This window comes from Mustela nivalis (genome assembly GCF_964662115.1).
Source record: "Mustela nivalis genome assembly, chromosome: 12".
Classification (NCBI taxonomy): Eukaryota; Metazoa; Chordata; class Mammalia; order Carnivora; family Mustelidae; genus Mustela; species Mustela nivalis.
The window spans coordinates 83,493,507-83,517,344 of NC_139031.1; the positions used below are offsets into that span (position 1 = coordinate 83,493,507).

At 39.6% G+C, this 23,838-nt stretch overlaps 1 protein-coding gene across 1 annotated transcript in view; it reads right to left on the reverse strand.

Moving 5' to 3' along the window:
• RELN (reelin) overlaps window positions 1-23,838 on the reverse strand; it is a 407,759-nt gene that overhangs the window by 183,581 nt on the left and 200,340 nt on the right. Inside the window, exon 4 of the mRNA XM_082692427.1 lies at window positions 21,088-21,158. Coding sequence (XP_082548553.1) covers window positions 21,088-21,158 — 71 coding nt within the window. The remainder of the gene's footprint in view (window positions 1-21,087; window positions 21,159-23,838) is intronic.

Sequence of the window (23,838 nt, forward strand, 5' to 3'; positions counted from 1 at the left end):
TAAAATGTGGCTACTAGAATATTGAAGATTTTATATGTGGCTTGCAGTATACTTCAACAGGACAGTGCTGAACAGGAGCTAGGAGGGAGATCCGTGCTGGGTATCATCAGGGAATCATTACAGCGCAGGAAGTGGAGACACAGAAGAAGACTCTGTCACCCAGAGAGAATTGGCATAAAAACAGAAGTGAAATGAAGAGGTAAACACCCATTTAAGGGATTGGCAGAAGAAGAGGAGCTAGTAGAGGAGACTGAGAAAGACTAGGTTTCATTACAGAAATAAGGAAAAGAAAGTTTTAAGAGAGGAGGGTTGAATCAAAGTAAGATAATCCTAATAAAGATGCTATCTATTGAGACTACGCTCTTAGCAAAGACACGGCCAAGCAGAGTCTAGAGATGAACCCAGGGAATTAGGCTTCAGAGGTCACACTTGTAACTACAATGCAGACTGTTCTTTCAAGAAAGTTCACTGCAAAGCAAGAGATGAGATTTTAATACCTAATGAGGAATGAGGACCAAAGAAATTTTGTTGTTGTTGTTTGCTTTGTTTCTTAAGCTGTGACAGTTGTTCACTATGCCTAACATCAGCTACTTTTAAAAAAGATTTTATTTATTCCAGAAAGACAGAGAGAGAGAGAGAGAGGCAGAGGCATGGGGAGAAGCAGGCTCCCTACAGAATTTGACCCCAGACTCCAGGATTATGACCAGAGCTGAAGGCAGATGCTTAACAGACTGAGTCACCCAGGTACCCAGCTATTTTACAAAAGGGGTACTCTGTGTTCACAGAATAAATTCTGAAGAGGGAAGAAATAACACTGGTATCTATAAAATATGTAACCTCAAAAAGACCTGGGAAAAAAAGGTAAAATTTATAGCAATTATCAATTAAAAATACTTACTGGTCTGTACCATAGTTAGATAAGTACAACAAAATATCTGCAGAGACATCAGAACCTACTTGACTTTATATGACTGGTGATTAAGGCCTGAACCCAATAAAAAAATAAGTTATAAAATGTTTAACCTACTTTAAGAAGTCTATCCATAGTAATAGCTACCTCTCCTACATTATTCTGGCACGAGGCATCTTACACTGAATAACCTATAACGTTATCATCAGGGCAGGGCCAATTAGAAAAGACCCACTGAGTCAGAATCTCTGGGAGTGGAGGTTTAGACTTTGTCTTTGTTGTTTTGTTTCTGGTGTGTGTGTGTGTGTGTGTGTGTGTATGTGGTGTGGAACAAGAAAGGTATTTATTTCAGTGAGGCCAACACCAGGAAGACAGTAGACCAACGTCTCAAAGACTGTCTCCAGATTTTGTATTTTTAAAAACCTTTCCTGCTGATTCTGACAGAAAGGCAGATTTAAGAACAATTGGTCTGAATCATACAATCCAGCCCTTATTTTTATAGTGTGCAGAACTATTCTCTGTCTTAATTATGTATCTTTTCTCCCAAGAAAAAAAATAGCTCCTCAAAGGCAGAAAATATGCCCACCCAAGACACCCGCCTAAGCTGCTAATTGGTTCTCAATAAATACTAAATTAAACTGAGAGCTACTTCCGTGCATGCGTGTGTGTGTGTGGTGGGGAGAGAAGAGGGAGAAGGAGAGAGAGAACCTCAAGCATGGAGCATGGAGCCCAACAGGGCGCAGTCTCACAACCCTGGGATCGTGACCTGAGCCAGAAATCAAGAGTCAAACACCTAGGTGACTGAGCCCCCCGGCACCCCACTACTTCTTAATTAAAATGTTTATTTTATGAAATTTTGGAAAATGAATAATTGAATATCCAAACCTATGGGGGAGAAAAGCCCAAATGTATTCATGACATTGTGAAAAATTCCTTTATTAATATAACCATCTGGGTAGTTTAAACCCCCAATAAATATCCAGCTGAATTTAAACAGACTCTATGGCAATTTAACAAATTTAAATCATATTTTAAATCACTAGTTAGGAAAAACTCAATTCAGTATTTTAAAACTAAATCCACCAAGATAATGAAACATTATTTCATCAGAAAGAGAAACCTAGTATGCATTAAACTTGCTGGAAGGACAAGTACAAATTTCCTTGAAAAATATTCATCCACATACGGTGTAAACACAGTCCAAAATCCAGTCAAGTACTGGGCCTGGGAAGCTTATTTTAACCATCTCTCAATAAGTTATTTTATCAGTCTAGTTTTATAAAGTATAAAAAATTTCTGAGCTTATAGGAAGTTCAAACTTTTTTCCCCATATTTATTGGGGTAAATGTACCAAAGAAAAATTAGAATAAGTAGCCTGAGGAAGAATAATGTAGTTTAACATTATTTATTACACTTCCACTGGGACAGTACCTGCTTTGCCTCATATTAGTAACATGGATGAATTATGTAAATCTGGCATTAAGGCCTTTGCTCTTTCCTTTATTAAATATAACATGCAAACCGTATAATCTGTCAACCTTCCAAGTGCTTGCCTGGTACACCACATCTCCAGCTACATATACCACATGTACTTTCCTGCTCCCTTGCCATTGAACTAGTTCTGACTCATCTTTATCAATTGCTTGAATTTTTTATCTCAACTTTTTGTTGGTCTGTTACTGCTTCTCTGCCTCTCCAAGGACCTTAGACTGACTGCCCCCACCCCACCACACCCACCTTGGTCCAATATCCCAGCTCCTCTCACCTGAAATTGCATGACCAGCTCTAGCTATCACATCAAGTTGTCAAATGGCTTAGAATGGGAAGTTTTGTTCTGAGAGAGAGTAAAAATATTCCTAAAGAAGCAGGCTTTGGCTTTGGAGAAAACAGGGTAGGACACATCTTTAACAAAAGTGTAAAAGACATCCCAGTTCTTCCCAGGTGTGTCTCTCCATCAGGAGAAGAACACCAGGTCAGACAATTGACCAGATATGTAGAGGGGAGGAAGCACTGAGGGTAGAGGTCCTGCTAAAAATGAATTAGAGACAGAGGAAGACAGCTGGAAAGCCTTTGTACTCAAAGGTATCATTGAAGGGACCCTTCATAATAGGGTCCTGATTTAGCTTCACTGGTGAATCCCATGAGACATCAAGCCTGGACAGAACTTTAAGTTGTGGGAACTCACTTACTACCTTAACTCAAAGCTGTTAACAAATTTGGATAGTCCTAGAGTCACAAAAATGAGTAGCTGCACATCCTCTACTACAAAAAAATTCACTTCTGAGAAAAATACCAAAAGGTCACTTTAGTTTATACCAACATGTGATTACTTCCTAAATCATTTATCTTCCCATAAATGTGGGGGCAATTCCACTCAATAAGGAAGTTTCTAACAATAATTTATAAACTATAAACAATGCAAGGGTTAAAGGCCAAGCTTTGAATGACGATTTAGAATCAAAGTACAATGATCATGGGATGCCATTTCTTACAGTTGGAGTTTATGGATCATTCCACAGAGATCCATGAGTATTGGTCATGGATAAATAAACCCAACTTAAAATTCTGAGTATCTACTAACTTGTTATTAATCCTACACAAGATGACAACACTATGTTAACCAGAGGATAAAGGTGAAAATGAGTTTATGTTTTAGTGAAGCTGATGTCATTCAAAATGATCATATATCTCTATAATCTTTAGCCACAGACTTAATGTCATTTAGATTTATGAAAATTACATAAGGGGCACCTGGGTGGCTCAGTCGGTTGGGCATCCGACTCCTGATTTTGGCTCGGGTCATGGCCTCGTGGTCATGGGATCAAACCCTGTGTTGAGCATGGAGTCTGATTTGGAGCCTCTTCCACTCCCTCCTGCTCACTCTTTTTCTCTCAAACAAATCAATAAATAAAGTATTTTCAAAAAGATTATAGAAACTATGTCCTCTGTAAAGCTTGATCAGATTCAGATAATTGGACTGAAATGGAAATTGTGCTTAAGTTGTATTGTGATATTGTGATAACATCAAGAGTATGCCAAATGTCATTAAAATGAATCAACTTAGTCCAAACCACAGATAAAATATTACATGCTAAACAGGCTAGTTAAAAATGAACTCTCTACTTTGCTTTAAAGAAGAGTAAAAATAAGTCAATAGAATATAAGAATCATGATCAAATTTCACTAAAACCTCCAATGTTTTTTCAAAAGTCTATTTCCTGAAAAGGATTAAGAATGAAGGTATGGCATACTATGACTTGTTTTTAGTTGAAAAAAGCTGAACACTTTTAAAATGTTTTAATTATCAATGCAATTTGGTGGCAATATCACCAGGAAAGCATTAATAAATGTGGATCTATGAAATTTCATTAGTCAAATATCTCCCAAGAGCAGTTAAACAAGAAAAAATAACAGGAAATTTTTAGAGTTTTATGCATAATACAATCTTTTCATACTAAATAGGTAATAAATGTTCTAAAGAGTCTCAAAGTCATTCATAAATACACACTTAATTTTTCCAGATTTCTGTTGATGTTTGTGATAGTGCCACTTAAATATAACTTAAAAATTACTTGTACTACAAATTTTCCAGCAGGACCCACCCAGATTATTCATGTTGGTAGAATACAAAGCTTTAGATCAATAATTAAATGGTTCAGTGATAATCTAGGTTTTGTTTAGCCAAATGTTTTCTTAGAGGTTAGGGTATTATTAAATGACCTGAAGATTAGATGTGTAATTTTATTAAGATTTTATAGACTATGTAAAGAGGACAGGAGTGAATTTTCTAAAAAATATTTTAAAAATTCAACTGCAGTAGAGTTAGCATTCAGTGTTATATTAATTTCAGATGTAAAATACAGTATTTCAGCAATTCCATACATTCCCCGGTGTTGATCATGGTGAGTGTACTCTTAATCCCCTTCAACTATTTCACCCATCCCCCATCAACTTCCCATCTGGTAACCCCCAGTTCATTTTCTATAGCTAAGAGTCTGATTTTTGGTATCTTTTTTCCTTTGTTCATTTGTTTTGTTTCTTAAATTCCACATAAGAGCGAAATCATGGTATTTGTCTTTTTCTGACTTAATTTCTGACTAATTCTGACTAGAACTTAGCATTATTCTCTCAAGATCTATTCATGTTGTTGCCAACAGGAAGATTTCATTCTTTTTTATGGCTGAGTAATACTCTATCCCATTCCATTCCAATATTCCACTGTAATAAAGAATATCACATAGTCTTAATCCATTCATCTATTGATGAACACTTGGGTTGCTTCCATAATTTGGCTATCCTAAGTAATGCTGAAGTAAACATAGGGGTGCATGTATCTTTCTGAATTGATGTTTTCATATTTTTTGGTAAATACTCAGTAGTGGTATTACTGGATCATATTGTAGTTCTATTTTTAATTTTTTGAGGAATCTCCATATTGGATAAGATGGGAATTTTTTAATTGATAAGCTAATATAGTTGAAAATATAAGAAACCTGAATCACTGTTTTTATTTTATCTTTTTAAAATATCTTATTTATTTATTTGAGAGAGAGAGAATGAGAGAGAAAGAGAGCATGAGAGGGAAGAGGTCAGAAGGAGAAGCAGACTTCCTGCCAAGCAGGGAGCCTGATGTGGGACTCGATACCAGGACTCCAGGGTTATGACCTGAGCCGAAGGCAGTCGCTTAACCAAATGAGCCACCCAGGCGCCCCTGAATCACTGTTTTTAGAAGGTACTTTAAGATACACTTGAAAAAAAAAATTCCTTGTAGAGCTTTCTTTTTATTCAACTGTGCTATTCTTGAAATGGTTTGCTAATCTTCATGAGCTGTTTTAAGAACAAGACTGGAACTGCCTTGAATGAATACAATGAGTACAATGAAATCTGTACTAATGCAGATTTTATAAAGACAGTTGTGCCAGAGAGAGTGAAAGTGAATGATTATTATGTGACACACTTGTAAAGAAAGGGAACCAATTCACATCAAAACAAGCAATTCCTATCACAGAGACTGAATAGGCCTAACATGAAAACACGTAAGTTCTGTAGCAAAATTTTCAAAGAAAAACATGTTTCTTGGTTTCTTTAAACAAGGTTACCATTGATTTGTTTAAAATCAAGTAGAAAAAAAATGTGTACTGATACTTTGTTGAGTAAATGGAAAAAACACTTAGGCCATATATGTTCACGCATCTGGGTGTTGGCGTTGGTTCTAGAATCACAAGAATTACAGGTTCTTTCCTAAGGAATCTCTTCATTTGTGGGGGGGTGTGTGTGTGGGGAGATTTTTAATAGCGTATTATTTTTCAATCACAGTGAGTTGGTTAATCTGACCTTCACCATATTATGCAAATAATTACTTATCAATCCCTTTCCAAACATTTAAACACAACTGATGTTAAATATCTGTCTGTGGCTTGGCTCAGAGTTACTCTGTGAACACTACCTTTCACTTTGCTAAATACCTTTTCCCTATTATCTCCAACTATCTAGAGCACCTCACAGCCTGTCACAATTCGTCTTATGACACTGGCAAGAGAGCAGCAGTTGAGCTTTGTTGATGGAAGTGGAAGATCAGGGGTGCTGGGTGGCTCAGTCGGTTAAGCGTCTGCCTTTGACTCAGGTCATGATCTCAGGGTCCTGGGATCGAGTCCCGTATCAGGCTCCCTGCTCAGCAGCAAGCCTGCTTCTCCTTCTGCCTGCTGCTTTCCCTGCTTGTGCTCTCTCTCTGACAGTTAAATAAATAAAGTCTTTTTTAAAAAGAGGAAATGGAGGATCAGAATACTTTGATAAACTTAAAGGGCAGTAAACATGTCTAATGTCATATTAGTTCCTATGATTTCATTTGGATCCGTGACCACACAGTCATGCTGTTCTCAATCACGTTCCCATAGGTTACATCTTTGTAACCTGTGTTCTTTAGAACCTGTGTTCTAAAGTAAATATCATAAACATGGATCATTACATGGTTTTTCAATATTATATTGAAGCAGAAATTCTTCCCATCAATTTGTCTAAGAGACATATTACATGCTGAAAGAAAAGCTTGGTCTCTTAAAAAAAGCATTTCTGCATTTATGCTTTTGCCAAATTGAGAACGCCGCATCTCACAAGATCACAGCAGCCTAGAATAGGCACATTACAAAGAAGGAGGTTACATTTAATTCACCCAAAGGTTGTTCTTTGGACAAAAGTGTTGAAGTTTCAACTCACTTATTTTGGAGGGAAACTTCTAAGTAATCATGTTACTTCAAAATATGTTTCTGCCAATCTTTTCAACAAATAATTGAGTGCAAAGGATAGAAATTTCAATACGCTGAGAAGAAAAAGGAAGGGTTTTCCACAAACAAACTGAGGGGGTGTCTGGGTGGCTCAGTGGGTTAAGCAAGTGCCTTCAGCTCAGGTCATGATCCCAGAGTCCTGGGATCGAGTCCCGCATCAGACTCCCAGCTCCACAGGGAGTCTGCTTCTGCCTCTGACCTTCTCCCCTCTCATGCTCTCTCTCACAGTCTCTCTCTCAAATAAATAAATAAAATCTTAAAAAAAATAAAAATAGAAAATAAAAATAAAAACAAATTGAGGGAGTGGTTGATGAGCTTTGTGATAATATTATTGATTACTTAAAAAAAAAAAAAAGCCTTGGAGTCTGGCAACCAATATACATATGACAGGCACTTCTTACAAATAAAGGTATTATGTTATGGGAACTATATCTCCCGGATCATTTTAGAATTCAAAGGCCCTAGGTAGTTTTGCCTCAGGTATCTCTTCACCTAATTTGAAATTCAAATGTATGAAATTTCCAAAGCTAAATATGACAAATTAGACACGGTCTGTGAAGTTACCATTTAATGAGCTATGAACCTAGACTTTCATCTCCCCAGGAATAATTTCTTTATTACTTTTGTATTTTATTGCAATAAAGAACCATTTGACCTTCAAGTATGATAATTAAGCTTCCAAAAATGTTATAAATTCAGAGTGAAAATAGTTCTCTCTGTGTTCAGGAATAGACTTACGATCAGTATAAAAAATTCCTTAATATTTAAAGACAGCTAAATTATACACAGAACCAGCAAAATTAGGAGGTATTTTTCTCTTCCCCTCCCCCCCATTTCCCATCTCAATTTGATTTGTGTCTCATAACAACTTATCATCTGTCATATTGTAAAATAAATGGAATAGGAGAAAAAACTAAAATATATCTTTATAATCTGCAAATGGGGGAACAGAGAACTCTGTCAGGTAAGATTTATTCTACCACAAGCTGTCAATAATGAAATCTTAAATACTCACACTTGTGACTCCTTGTCTTGCTACGCTCATGCCCTGAACTTTTCTGGGGGAGATAACCAAACATTTTTCAAAACTTTGCCTATATGAATAAAAGTGAAAAATCAGAACACAAAACAATTTACCATCTGAATTGTTGGTAAATAGTTTTTTAAAATTTTCAAATCACTGTGTAATAATTTTTTTAAAAAACATCTTACGACCTTAGAGAACTTGAGGAGATGAAGTTCATGGATGGGGCAGAGGAGAAGAAGTAGAGCTAAAAACTGACCTGTAGGCTGAACGCATATGATTTTTAACTAATAATCAGAGATAGGAGGGAATATTATTAGGATCATCACCATCATTATATAATTAATAACAATTACTACACTACTAATACCACTACTACTAAAAAGAACTCTTGTTGCTAATGTGAGCAGAGCTTTGCCAGAGGTCTGCCAACATCTGTTCTCCTTTTCTTTGTTTTAAATGAACTGTGGCCTCCAGTTAGAGGTATCTACCACCCTGTCCCCTGCAGTGTCCTGTGACAAAGGAATTAAGCTCTGATCGTAAGGAGGAGCAAAAGTGACCTGGGTCACATTCAGGGATGGGTGATGCTCTCTAAAGGAATGGCCATGCTTTCCTGGCCATTTACCCTTCCTTCTAGGACATGGTAAGTGCTGGAGCAGCCAGCTTGGGCCCCCGATATGGAATCACAGATCCACTCCACCAGCCCCGGCTCACCTGACCCCAGACTGATTTATGATGGAGAAATATACTTCTAACCACTTAAGCCCACAGTTGGATGCACTTTGCCATAGAAGCTCTATACACTAAGGGAAGGGTTAACTTCCTATGGGTTGGGGAAGGGGTCCATTTGGAGAAAAAGTAATCCCTCTGTAGCTCACAATCCTAGAAGCTGGAGTGAAAATGAGGGCTGCGCAGGTTGTGAGTGTGTATGGCTAGAGAATGTGTCTTGTGCATCTCTACATCCCCTGACTAGCACGTCTGGCACACAGCTGCTCCAAAGATGTTAGTTTATTGGGAAATGATAACACCAACAAGAGAGTAATTATTGGGCACTAATAATACCAGCAAAACATTGTTGTTAGGAAATTTTAATGTTCTCTGTTCCCTCCTGACTTGGTCACATGAACTTCTGTTATCATCTTCACATTACCTTACTTCTCACTTTCCTTTGTATGTCTAAGGATACACTGCAAAATTCAACTTGTTCTAAAATAGATACAAGGCAGTTTACCAAAAAGCACTCCTCCCACCCCACCCCCGCAAACAAAACAAAACAAAACAAACAAAAAACCGAAAAAACCCCAAAACACCCCAAAGCAAAAATCACAAGAAAAAAAAACCCAAAAAGTCCAATCAAACAAGTTAATAAAGGGGAAAACACAAAGACGATGACAAATGAGGGTCAGAATGAAACTAAGTCCAGGTGAGATGAGCAAAGTGCATGTTCTGAAGTCTGAAGTTTGGTCCTGCTATAACGCTACAGAGGCTATAAAGTTACAGAAATTGAAGGGTTCATAAAATGAAAATTAAACACATTGCTCAGGAGTAGGGCAAGTCCTTCCCCAGATTTGGGGAAAAGTCAAGTTCAGTTTAGAATATATTGAGTTTAAGGTACCTAAATGGACCTAAATGGCATCCAAATATAAATATCCTAGTACTAATAATGACAGATAACATTCAGTGAGTATTCTGTGATAACCACCATCCTATGCACATCACTTGCGTTTAACCCTCGCAACTTGACCATGTTCCTCTGGGCACAGAATATTATGCCAGGCTCTTGGGAATAGTATGGGACGCAGCACAGTATGTATTAATATTAATGAATTCCAACTCTTAAAAACCTGATTACGAAAACCCATATTAACTATTACACTAAACAACTGAACCTTTGAATGTAAAATTATGGTTGGATTAATAGGTTGCCTGAAATAGTATCTTGCAATCCAAAATAAAATGATAATTTATGGTATGTTCAGTCCAGCTTTGCTCCCCGCTAGGCTTTTTGCCCTTCAGAATAGGGGGGAATCCAGCAGATTATATAGCAACTTCAGTAGAAAGTATACTTCTCTCGATCCAAAAGAACTCAATGTCAAATTCTTCTTGGGCATAAATCCTGGTGTTTTGACTTTGGACTAGATAAAGCTGTCAAGTGGGAATGTATATAACCCTGAGAACTGAAAAGAAGGACGTTTAAATCTAGGTTCAATCATCTTGGGATAAACAGCACCAGTTCAAAACACCATTCTTTAGGAAATTAAAAAAGTGGTCAGACGCACCTAGGGCCAGTAGCAAGAAATTTTACTGTGGCCCCATGAGTCAGCTCTTTGATGTTGCTTTAAATCTTATCTGTCCTCAGGATCACTTAGGAAAACTTTTTGCCTGCCCCATCCCCAAGGAGGGCTTCAGTTCCTCCCCTATTGGTAGTTTGTGAGACCCTGAAGAAAGAGTAAGGTTTCCTGGATGGTTTTACCAAAGTCTCCTAATTCAGCTCTCTTCATTTGTCAATTACAAAGGCAGGATGTCAGGAAAAGGCGACTGTAACTGCAGAACGGAAAAGTAAACTCTAGAATAGTCATGGGGAAAACTAGCCTTTGAAAAGCAAAAACTTAAACACTGGGTAAATTCAAATGGAACTCATCATTATTTTTCACTTTAACTATTGAAGTAAATATGGTTGAACCCAATTCTATTAGTTGATTCTGACTTGTGTAGTATGATTAATAAAAAAATTTGCAGTTTAGGGTTTTGGAAAAACATTTAGTAATGTAAGTTAGCAAATAAGCAAAAATAGGCAAGGGAGAATTTTGGTAGATCTGATAAAAAAAACTCATACCATGTTTGGTTATAAAAGGTATTCTTTTTTTTCCAGCTTTATTGAGGTGTATCTGACAAATAAAAATTGTATATATTTAAGGTATACAATTCAATGTTGTGATATATGTATAGACGGTGAAATAAACACCACTATCAAGCTAATTACCATATCCATCACATACTCTTAATGTGCTGAAAAATATCTAGGTAATTTAAATCCCTCTTTCACTTTATGGACTCGCTTACCGAACTTTTTATCTCCCTCCATCTCACAGCTCAAATAAACGTTCATTAGTCCTCATTAGAAAGAACTTAAAAATTTCAGTTCCCAAATGAAGTAAATGCACTGTCCACCGTCGGGGTCCAGCAGCCCTTAGAACATATAGCCGCTCTGTCTACCCCTCTGTTGAGAGTGATGAACAGCAGAGCAACTGCTGAGCATGGCAGAAAGCAGCCAAGGTTTTTGTCTCCAACTATACGCCTGACCCCTTCCCCTGACATAAAACATTTGCCTTTGGTTATAACCACTTCCATCAACCCAAGAGCAGAGAGTTCCAGCACGGTTTATAAATGGCATGCATCCTTTGGGGGCACTACAGGGCATGACTGCTGTCCGCCGTTAAGCCTGCCATCTGGCCTTGCTAAATAATCAACGTGTGTGTTTGAAGGGGTTATGCCAAGAAGCTCACAGGCCAGTGAATATACATGATTCCCCCCCGCCCCACCCCCACCCAGCCCCCACTGGGACGTGTGCACACTGCGGGATCAGCAGCCATGTTGAGAACGCCCACATCAGCTTCACAGTCACCACCTCTGTCTTACAAGGGCTTCGCAAAGTGTGTATTCTCTCCTAGGTGTTCAGGAAAAGGAGGCAATGGCAATGATTCTTATTTACTGAAGCTGGGGTTCCACAGGGTTTTAAATGTCTACTTCTTAAATGTTAAGAATCTACTTTGTATAATGAAACCGACATTGGGGGTGAGCCCTGAGGTTTGGATTCTAGTCCAGCCATAGATGAGTAGTCTTCGTCAAGCTAACTTGCTTGGTTTTGTTGCTAATCTACAAGGAGGAACTGACAGGTGCAGGGTCAGAGCATAAATTCAAATATGCCCTCATCTCCAGCTGATACATTGACTAACCACACTCATCTCAACATTTTCTGTTTATTATTATTTTTTAAGATTTTTATTTATTTCAGATGGATAAGGGTGAGCACAAGCAGGGGAGAGGGGAAGAGGGAGAAGCAGACTCCCCAGTGAGCAGAAAGCTTGACAGAGGGCTTAATCCCAAGACCCTGAGATCCTGACCTGAGCAGAAGGCAGACACGTAACCCACTGAGCTCCCTAGGCATCCGTCATCTCAACATTTTCGACAGGACTCCTGATAGGTGTTTCTGAGGGATATGACCTCGGTCTGCAGCTCTTTCTGTACTGCTCAATAGTAATACCTGTAAAAGACTGACTGTCCCTAATTTCTTTCAGGTTTTCAGTCTATTCTGAAGTTACCTATGACTCTCATCACCTCTAACAGTAGTTCATAAAACACTACCATGTTTGTCTTTAAAATCACTTAGTGGTGGGGCAACTGGGTGGCTCAGTCGGTTAAATGGCTGACTCTTAGTTTCAGCTCAGGTCATGATCTCAGGGTCCTGGGAGTGATCCCTACCTCAGACTCCCTGCTCAGTGGGGAGTCTGTTTAAGATTCTCTCTCTCTCCCTCTGCCTAACCCCCCACTCTTTCTCTCTCTCTCTAAAATAAATAAATAAAACTTAAAAAAAATAAGATAATATCATTTAGCGGCATTTCAGACAATCCCCCAGATAGTTGTGTGGCTAGCTCCCTTACCTGGTCTTTGCTCTACTGTCACCTTCTGGGTGAAAACCACCTGACTTGCTACCTTAAAATTGTAATCTGCCTCTTCTCTTTCCACCCAACTGTGTCATCTTATCCTGCCCCATTTTTAGTTTTAGTTTTTTCCTATAGCATTTACCACCTCCTAACATGCATCATGTCTGATGATGTATTATGTCTCATATTTATTCTTTCTTTCCTCTCCACTGCAATATAGACTCCAGGAGAGCAGACACCTTTGTTCACATTACTGATGTGTCCCAAGATCTAGCATGGAACAGTGGAGGGGCCACAGAAGGCATTCCACAATCCCTGTTGAGTACTGAATGTTCAATGAATTCAGTTCTTTATTGTCTACTGCTGGTGAATGAACTTAAGCATCTTCCACTTTCAAAACAATCTAGCACCTCCCCACCCCCACCCAGACTAGAAATAAGAACTCTCTGGTTCCTCAGAAACACCGCGACCCATCAGCAGAGCTCAGCTAAAGATGTGTTCATAATTATTCAGGAGTTCATGACTCAAGGTGAAAACCTGAAACCTCTGAACTTGGAGTATGTTTCAAGAGCACTGAGGGGACCCATCAGTGTTTGGATGGAAATCTGTGAATAATTTTTCTGATTTCTGAAAATGGGGATGTATACATTTTTCAAACTGAGGTTAGTGTAAAGGACATTCCTTAGGGACACTCCTTCTGTGTCAGTCAGCCACACTGACTCATGGTGTTCTATGGCTTAAGGTCAGGGTTAAAGGAGATTTTTCAGGAATGGCAGTGATTTTTCAACTGCAAAACAGTTTAAGGTGATCATTCAGCAAACATGTCTGCTTTTATGCCAAGCATTATTGGGTGTTCAGAAAGACAAAAAATCAAGTCATGGTTCTTGCCCTCCGAAGCTTTCATGGGAGGGCATGCACAGTTAAATAAATAATTATGACATCACCAAGACCAATCATGTTAAGAGCGTCAGGCAAGTCTTCACAAAGGAAGAGGCATGGGAGTTGGGGTTTAGAATTTTCCTCCAGTTCTCCGAAGTCCATCTGCTTCAATAGAATTGTCCCTCCTCCTTGTTAAATATAACTCTATATTTGTTATTTGAGGGAAGGGGAGAGAAACTTTTGCTATTTCCTTATAACCCAAATAATATAAGTTCACTATAAAAAATTTTAGAAAATATAGTTAAGTTTCAAGAAAAAAAATTGAACATCCACAATCTGACCACACTGATCTATTTGTTCAGACTTTTGATTTCACACTGACTGACCTTGAATAAAAGTTTGCTCCAGAAAGATCCCTCCCCCTTTATCATTAACTGAGCCTGTACTCTGTGTCCAGGCTCTGAAAATAAGGTTACCCAGAGCTTGGATCCATTCCAAAATCCTGACAAAGCCTGAATCCAGAAGTAAATGACTGTGTACTAACACTCTTTCCTGGGCCTCAAGAAAGGAAAAGCAGCCCCTGACATCCAGGAGCTGGTCTGGCGCTCACAGCTGGGTCTTGCTGTTCTCCCAATGAGCAGAAATGATTTCACAGGGCGCCTGGGTGGCTCAGTTGGTGAAGCGTCTGCCTCCTGCTCGAGTCATGATCCCAGGGTCCTGGGAGTAAGTCCCTTGTTGGGCTCTCCGCTCAGTGGGGAGCCTGCTTCTCCCCTTCCCTCCATGTGCTGCTCCCCTTGCTTGTGCTCTCTATATCAAAATCTTAAAAAAAAAAAATCTTAAATAAAATAAAATCTTAAAAAAAAAATGATTTCACAGAATATCAACTGCAGACAACGCCACTCTGGGAACGTGATGGGTCAAGACTGACACAGGGCCACTTTGTAATTATACCCGAACACAGACCCACCCAGAACACTGTCCAACTCACAGTCCACCAAGCGTCCCCTTCTGGTGAACAGTGGTGACTGTACTGTCTTTTCACCGATTACAGCTTACCCTCACTCCAGTCTGCCTTCCCTATAGATAGGATTTATTGAGATCCCGAATCAGAATTTCTGTTTAGAGCATCCAACATAGAGCAAAGCCCCACTTCCACAAATCCTAGCCAAAGTCATCAGATAGAGGCCCTAATGTCATAGTAATTCCTCGGTAACATCCTCCTATTGAGATGCCCCATGGTTGGATGGCGTGCCTTCTCCATCCTGGAACTAGCACTAACCCTAACCTGTCAATTCCAGGAGTGCTCCTAGTGGTCTTTGGCTACAAGGCACTGGATAGTCATAAATATGTTCTGGTTCTACCAGGGGGTGTGGGAGGGAAAGAGAGGGTGCTCACCCTTCCCTTGAGTCTGCTTTCCCCTCCACTTGCCCTATCTCTCACCTTCCCATTAATCCTCGATTTTTTCAAAGCCTCAACTTTAAACACTGCTTCACATTTACTTCTCAATTCACAGTAATCTTTCTTCCCTTGCCTGTATGTCTCCAAAGCCTGGGCAAGAACTTTCCAGACTACAAGGCCGTTTCAGGTGGTCCAGCCTCTCCTGAAACCATCGCCGATGGTTTATAGTCAAATCGCCATGACCTTCTAACTGCAAAATCTTAAAGGCTTTTCTCAGACGTTAACCGCTCTGTTATTTCAGAAGCCTTTGTCCCTGTTGAACACCTCTACCATGTTGAGATGTCTTCCTTGAGTCTCCCAGTCTCCCAGGCTGGTCCCTTCTCCAGAACTCCTTTTTCTTCCTGCTCCTATACCATCACCGCTTTCCACACTGGGGCCCTTCCTCCCTTCTCCCAAGGAGATCCTTGGATGAGCACATTCCATCCTAAAAGCCAGCATGCTGACTGTTCTCAGATGAGACTCTCATCCCAGCAGGTTTCTTGGGAGAGTCCTGCAGGGTGGAAAGTAACTTCCTCGGGGACAACGTGTTGACGTTCAGTCCTTTATTTTCTCTTCCAAACACCTATAATGTTTCTTCATTTCTTCTCTCAGTCCCTGGCATTACTGGCCACTGAGTCACCCAAGCCAGCCCAGAGAATCACTCTGGACCCTCTTCCTGCCCTTATTCCCTACAATGATCACATCTTCTCCGAAGTCCCTCTATCATATCCCCTTCTTTCTAGTCTCCAAGACCCCAATTTTTGAGAAAAGATTTTATTTATTTGACAGAGAGAGAGAACCGAAGCAGGGGGAGCAGCAGATGGAGAGGGAGAAGCAGGATCCCCACTGAGCAGGGAGCCCAATGTGGCGCTCCATCTCCGGACCCTGGGATCATGACCTGAGCCAAAGACAGATGCCTAACGGTTTCATTTAGCTTAAAATTTAGCTCTCACCTGGGTGACACAGCAGCCTACTACTGTGTTTAGCTTCCTCCAACTCCTATCTCTGCAACCCATCCCACACTGCATTCCCAGCTTTCTTGCAAAGACACAGACTGCTCATGTCACCCTCTTATTTCCCACTTACTCACAGAACAGGGTTTAAACCTCTGAGCAAACAGAGGGCCCTTTACAACCTGTTCCACTCACATTCCCAGATTAGCTGTAATGACCTGCCGGGTAGCTTCTTCTTTCCCGCATCTATCAGACCAGTTTGATTCAACTGTTCATTCATTCATTCAGTAAACATTTACCGGGTGCATACAGCCACTGTGCGAGGCTTTAGCAACTCGGTCATAAAAGAGCACAGTCCCTGCCCACAAGGAGCCTGTATCTGATGGCAGATGAGGTACCTGTGATCACGTTCTTATTAGAACATGCATTAAATGGTTGTCAAGTTAAATGAGTGCATGCTGAAGTAAGTGCTTCATTGGAAAGGCGGTGTCACGTGAGGGTCAATATCATGGGCTACTAGCCAAACGGCCCGAGCTCCTGTCCCAGCTCTGCCAATTTCTAGCTGTGTGACCTTAAGCAAGTTATCCTCACTGTGTCTTTGTTTCGTCATCTTTAAAGTGGAGGTCAGAGCAGTTCCTTCCTTAGAAGGTTGCTGTAAAGATGAAATGAAGCCATGTGTGTAGAATGAATGGGGAGAATAGAGTCTGGCATTTAACAGTGCTGACAGTGTTTTCATTTGTAGTATTATTGTGCCTTGAGAGGTAGGTCCAAAAGTTATGTAACCATGTATGAGACTCCAGGATCAGCTTCAGGAGGAGCCTGAGGGAGATCAGAGATGTTTTTTGTCAAGAGGAGGCAATACCCCAGAGTCTGAAAGCCTGAGTGACCCAGACAAGCCACATAAAGGTAGTCCAGCCCAAGAAAACGGGAGGCATAGTGTGTGTAAATACTATGAGGGGGATGGAATGAGGTGCATTCTGGGAATTTTAAGGTAGAACCAATAGGATGACAAGAAATGAGGCAGGGAGGGGCACCTGGGTGGTTCAGTTGGTTAAGTATCTGATTCTCCGTTTCCATTCAGTCGTGATCTCATGGTCATGGGTTTGAGCCCTGTGTCGGGCTCTGTACTCTGTAAGGGTCTGTTCAGCCAGAGCGGCCCCTCCCGGTTGAACGGCCATTTTGTTGTTTATGCAGTAAAACTTAAATTGACCCTGCCCAACCCCCACCCCACAGGGGAACTTACTTAAAAGCAAGTCGGGAAACCAGTCCCAGGTAACAAAGCCTAAATACAAGGGTGGGTCAGGTCAGGTCGAGATAACAGCCCGAATTCAGGGATGAGTCCGGTTAGGTGGAGATATCCAATCAGTAAAGTGCACATACTGTCTCCCTAGCTACCCAGGAATGTGCCCCCCCCCTCCCCGCTATTTAGGCGCCAATTCTGACCAAGGTGATAAGCTAGTTCAAATATCTTCTAGGGTAGGGATGCTTGGGTGGCTCAGTTGGTTGGACGACTGCCTTCGGCTCAGGTCTATGATCCTGGAGTCTCAGGATCGAATCCCACATCAGGCTCCCAGCTCCATGGGGAGTCGGCTTCTCCCTCTGACCTTCTCCTCACTCATGCTCTCTCTCACTGTCTCTCTCTCTCAAATAAATAAATAAAATCTTTAAAAAAAAAAATCTTCTAGGGTAAATTGTAATTCAATTGGTCACTTATGTGTGACCTAGCATGACTGTGCAGTTTTCTCTGTGTGTTACAATTTCATTGCCCACCTGTGCGTGGCTAGGCCCAACCACATGGCCTTTGCTCTATAAAATTTACTTTGTGAGGCAGGGAGGGGTCGCCCTCTCTGTAAGGGGTGGCCTGGTCTGTTTGATGGTCGGTTTGATTCTTGATGCTTGGCGTGAAATGAAGCTTTGCTTGACCTTGGCTTTGTATCAGTCATGCTCCTTTAATCACAGACCCATTATTGGGGGACCCAGCATTGGGAGACCAACACAGGCAGCATGGAGTCTGTTCAGGTTCTCTCTCTCTCTCTCTCCCTCCCGCCCTCCCTCTCTCTCTCTCTCTCTCTCAAATAAATACATAAAATCTTAAAAAAAAAAAAAAGTAATGAGGTGGTGGAGGCAAATTGAAGCCACATTGTAAGGGATTTTCTTTGTATGCTGTGATAAGCAGTAGAGATTTTTACCTTGAAGATGAACTATTGCCTCCAATTGAGATACTGAAGGGTTTTCAGAAGGGACATGATAGATCATGTTTCCATCTTAGAAAGCTCATTATTGCAGCCCTGCTTAAGGTGTTGGGAAGTGGGAGCCAGAAATTCCAAGAGGCGGCTATGAAGCAAAGCCCCAAGGAAATGATGGGGTTTGATCCAAGGTGGGTCAGTAGAATTGAGAAGGAGATAGATGGAATTCCTTTCCTTTTTTTCTTAAACTGCTGCTGACCCTTCAGGACTTGCTCCCTGGGGAGCCTTTCCTAAAGCCCCCTGGCAAACCTAGCTGATCTGCCATTTATACCCCACCCCTCGGGAACAGAAATGGGTCTTTCTTTACTTTTATAGTCATATTTAGCATTGTGAGCGAAGACAGGGTGTTGGAGGTGTTAGATAAACGTTTACAGAATAAAATCCTTTAGCGAATGTCTTCTAAGGAAAAGGATTGAGACGACAGACCATCCAAGACTAGTATGTTTTCTGATCCTTTTACTTTGTCAATATGCTTAGCCACCAATACAGTCTTATAATAATAGCTGTCCCCAAGCTCCACAAAGCAAAATTTGCTTTGTTTAAATTGTTTCATTTAATTAAAATCAACAAACCTACTGACTATGTTGTAATTGAAAGGCATTATGCTTTGGTATATACTGATTGTCATTTTTTCCTCTCTCATAAATGCATTAAATACTCTCCATCCAATGCATAAGAAATTATAACACGTTAAATTTATGTTATTTTATTTAAGGAGATAATTAATGTTCTAATTAAAAGTATATAGGTCCAAAATAGATCTATGGTTTATAGCACCAATTATTTCCCTTATTATTCTTGACAGCAGGAAGCCATCACTCTTGTTAGTATTCTTTCCACCCTATCTTGGATGGATTGATATGATTTCAATTGATTAGGTGCTGTTGGAAAGCTCAGTGTTTTGCTTTGGTCCTGGGCTGAATAGTACTTTTAATAATATGCACATCTACCATTGTGTAAATCATATTCGTGTGCAATCTGACTATATAAGGCTTTTTTCTTCTTCTTCTTTTTTTAACCCACTGGTTGAGAATTTTTTTCCCACTGGTTTTTCTTATCTTTTTCTTTTCATTTTAAGTGAAGCCAATTCCAACAATTCATTTACGAAAGAAAAGACTCAAAAATCCAACGCCTAAAAGAGATCAGCTTTTAAACAATGTTAAATGTTAATAAAATTAGACACATCTTTTTCTGACACTATGCATTTTTCAGAATATTAATGTTCACTGTGTTATACAGTGTTCTACATTTTCAATATTGTGAACTTTTTCAGTCTAGAAAAAGATCTGCGTTGTGATAGATATCTTGAGCTTACTACAAAGGCTACCACAGTTTTGTATTCACAAAAGTTACAGTAAAAATCTACTCAACCCAAGAACCCTGATAATATATTTGAAACTATAATCAGAATGAGGTTTTCTGATTCAAGAGTTATATATGTAAGCAATCAGAAGTTTACCAGTAATAACTGTCCAGTACCACATTACCTAGGTAAAGCCATATTGAGGATGTATGTATTACTACCAATAATGAATGGTATTTTTTTAGGCCTTTCAAAAACCAATATAATTTTCCCTCATTTCTTTCCTAGGCCCATTAGATTCTTTTTAACAGAAATAAGACTGTAGAAATTTCCTTTAAATTAAAAAATGTAATTCTTAAGCTAACAAATTTCCCCAAAATATTGCTGTGTAAATAAAAATGGATATTAGACCTATGATGATGGTGAAAATGGCATGACATTAAAAAAAGACTGGCTTGAAATGTATTCATTGTCAAACGTTTAATCAATGAATAGATGAATGGCTGAGAAAAATTTGTATTCAGTCTATCAGCATTTTTTGAATAGTCATATGCCAGGTTCCAGGGAACCACAGAGCTCTAAAGGCATATAGTTTACACTTGAGAAGCTCAGTCTCTGATGGGTAATATTCACTTTTTTTTTCAGAGGAAAATTCTATGTGAAGCAGTAAGTGCTACAATGAAGACACAAACGAAGTCAGGTAGAAGCCCAGGAAGCAAAGTGAACAACTTTGTGTTGGGGTGCGGATCCTATTTTCCACCCTTTCATGGCATGCATACATGTGTGTACCTGTGCATATATGCATCTGTGTCTGGTATAGGTGAAAGTTAGGATGTGTATGAGGCACTCACAAAGTAGAAGTCATTGAATGTGACTACTTAATGTCCATTAGTTAATGTATCCAAAATGATACAGTATCTATTCACAAATCTGAAATTAATAGTGCACACAATTGAAACAAGAACATAAATACTGAACCCAAGGGCATGTTTAAAAGCAATAAGTAGAAACATTTTCAACAAATTTGGCAAGAAATTTAAGTGGTAAATTAAGCAGATACGTTTCTGTAGAATTCTAAAACTCTAAGATTTGTATTTCCAGGACTAATGGAATTAATTACTAAATGTAATTAGTTTGAGAAAAAAATAGTAAAAAAAGATAAATTTTCTCTTGGTTTATTTTGCTCACACTTAGTATTTTCAGAAGTCTACAGATATTTATCAATGACTAAATATGTAATTCTTAGGGATATGAAGGGATCAATAATTCCATTTTTAAAGCATTGTGATCAAGTAATAGTAATGGAACACTTAGTACGTAGAACATTGGGCCTACCGCAAATAATTTTGACATGACCAACACAGAGAAGTCAGAGATGATTCTTACTTACCTCCTTGTTCACACAGCTGCTGGGCTAAAGCATCTTTGAAAATGATCTGGCCCCTGTGTGTCGCCGTAGCCCTGAAAATGAATGGGAAAGGTTAAATTAAATCTTGTAATAAGTTAGGTGATAATTGAATTGTATTTTTAAAGCTTTTTTAAAAGCCTCATTTTTAAATGTTATTATGTAGATACACTCTTTTAAAAAATGAGTGCATTTGACCAGAGATACAAATGAACAAGAGTTAAGGCCTAGACGAAGGCCCCTGGGTTGAGAAATATCTTCTGTTTTCCTTTATAAAAATATTGTAACATTTGTGGGCTTATTCCGAAAGTAGATGTGAGCAAATCCTGGGTAGGAGAAAAAAGTATGGAAAGGATGTTTTTTAAAGTTTCTTCCTTGGAAGACCGACACAAAATGCTTTGTGAAACAATGATGCTGTTACCACTGGAGAAAGGTGCTCAGAATGTACTCTTTTCTGAAATGAACAGTCACCATAATACATACAGAAGTTAGAGAATTACATTTTCTCAAAAGCATTTTTTTTAAATGGGGCCATTCAGAGCTTTCATAATTACAAACCTGTCATAATAAAATATACCCTTTCTCCCTACAGGGTCTAACTCACCATTTGAAGTAGATGGGTATCTTTCACCTCTTCTAATCAGAGCTGTGCACATTTATTGGTGAAAAAATAGCATGCTTGCAATGGATGTATTACTCAATGGCTATAACAGGAACAGTTTTATTAAAGGAAGACTTACTTATGGCTTGTGTTTGAGGTATGTTTCCTCAAAAAGAACTTTTCGTCACAAAATGCAATGTTTGAACAAGTTTAAAAGAGAAAATCATGCCTCTTTATGAAAATCCATTAAAAAAAAATAAGCCATACACAAATCTTTTTAATAACAAAAGCACATTAAATCTCAACTTGAGTTCTACCAAAACCACGTGAGGACAAAAAATAATTGGACTTAGCCATTGTTTACTGAAGATGGATTATGTACAAGGCACCGTGCTAGGTCACCAGCGGGCAAAATTTGGCCTCTGCATTTCCCCCTCCACTTGCGTATCTTTCAGTCAACAGCTTATCCTTTGTGAGGCCCACAGGACCTCCTGGCTCCCAACATTCCCCACTTCAGTCTCTCTGTGGATGTCCTTTCCTCCTCTGCGCTGCAGACCTTTCCCATTTCTAGTCCCCCATTGAACTGTTACTATCATTGGCATCAGCTGCCAGGAGCCAAGGCTCCAAACGTAATCTGACAAACGAAGCCACACTGGAGTGTTAATGGGTGATGTCGCTCCAAGATAAAGAATTTCAGCAGTGAGACAGAAAATGCTACACTTTAACACACGCGGGCGCGTGCGCGCGCACACACACACCCACACACACACACACAATGGCACGATAGTGAAAGCTCCGAATGGTGGAAGGGAGACAGAATCAGAGAGAAAAGTCACTGGGAAGACTTCATCTCATACTGCATATGAAGTTTGTAAGGTAATCCGCCCTTGTTTTTGCATAGTAATCATTATCAAAATTACTGATAAACAGATGTTACCACACCATATATTCACATATGTTTCTAGGTTTTCCTTTGCTTTTAGCAAGCTGACAATGAAGAGGACTAAACATGGGTCCAATCCAAGCCATAACCATGGCCTAAGGGCTCACTAATCCATTACAGGTGTTATGCCCAGAGGGGACATGGAAACCTGACTGACCTAAACACATTTCATTGTCAACTCTCTATCAAGTCAAGAGCTTCTGAGTTCACACACACCTGTTGCAGCAACGCGGCAATCGTAAATGGAAACTTGTAATTTGACATTTGCTTTGGCAGGAACATATTTTCTAAAATCACTAACCACCAAGGAAAGTCCCACAACATAACAATGTAATTGTTTACTGTAGCTGTCTTCTGATTCTAAGTGTAGAATATCCCTATTATGATATTTCTCATTGATCCACAAACTTAATTATCATCGTGCCAGTCTCTGTTCCCATAAACACAATGAGACCAAAGGATCTAGATAAAACTCAGGCAACAGAGGTTTTGGCTTTTCCCTGAATATCAGAAGTACAGAAACAGCCTTGTCACAGCACCTTGTGACTAGTCCACACGGCTTGCCCCTCACTCGGTTTTGTCAGATTCAGTACTTGTTGCTATCATCTGTGTTCTCATTTCTGTTCCTTTGCTTCCATGAGGGACTAGGGAATAACTGACACTGAAGGCCCTTTGATCATCTAGTCACAATTTCTTGAGCAGCAGTACTCATTCTTCAAACAAATACATGAAATCTCAGTATATTCCTTTCTTCCTAGCTTTTGAAGTCTTTGGGTTCCCTCTGCTCATACAGCTTGTTCCTCGCCACCCATTCCCCAAAACTTCTTAGGACACACTTCTTGAGACCTCTCAGGGCCTTAGAGTGGCAGAGTGTGAAAACTACTGAACTCATCTAGCTCGTTACAGTGTCCAAATCACGGAACCGAGGCCATTGAGAACATGCTGAAGGGTACACGGCCCGGTAATGGCAGAGAGGACCTGATTCAAGGTCTTGATACCAGGCCAAGGATTCTTTCCAAGTTTTCAAAAAGTGCTCCATGGTGGTATCTTGGGGTTTCCATGGGAGTCCGAGAGAGAGGCAGCAGGCACCCCCATTCCAAACCAGAATACCTGTGCTTTACGTGTTCTAAAATATTTGATGTTTGAAGCAAGGGCTCAGCAAGTAGGAACTGGCTTAAGAAACACACCAAAT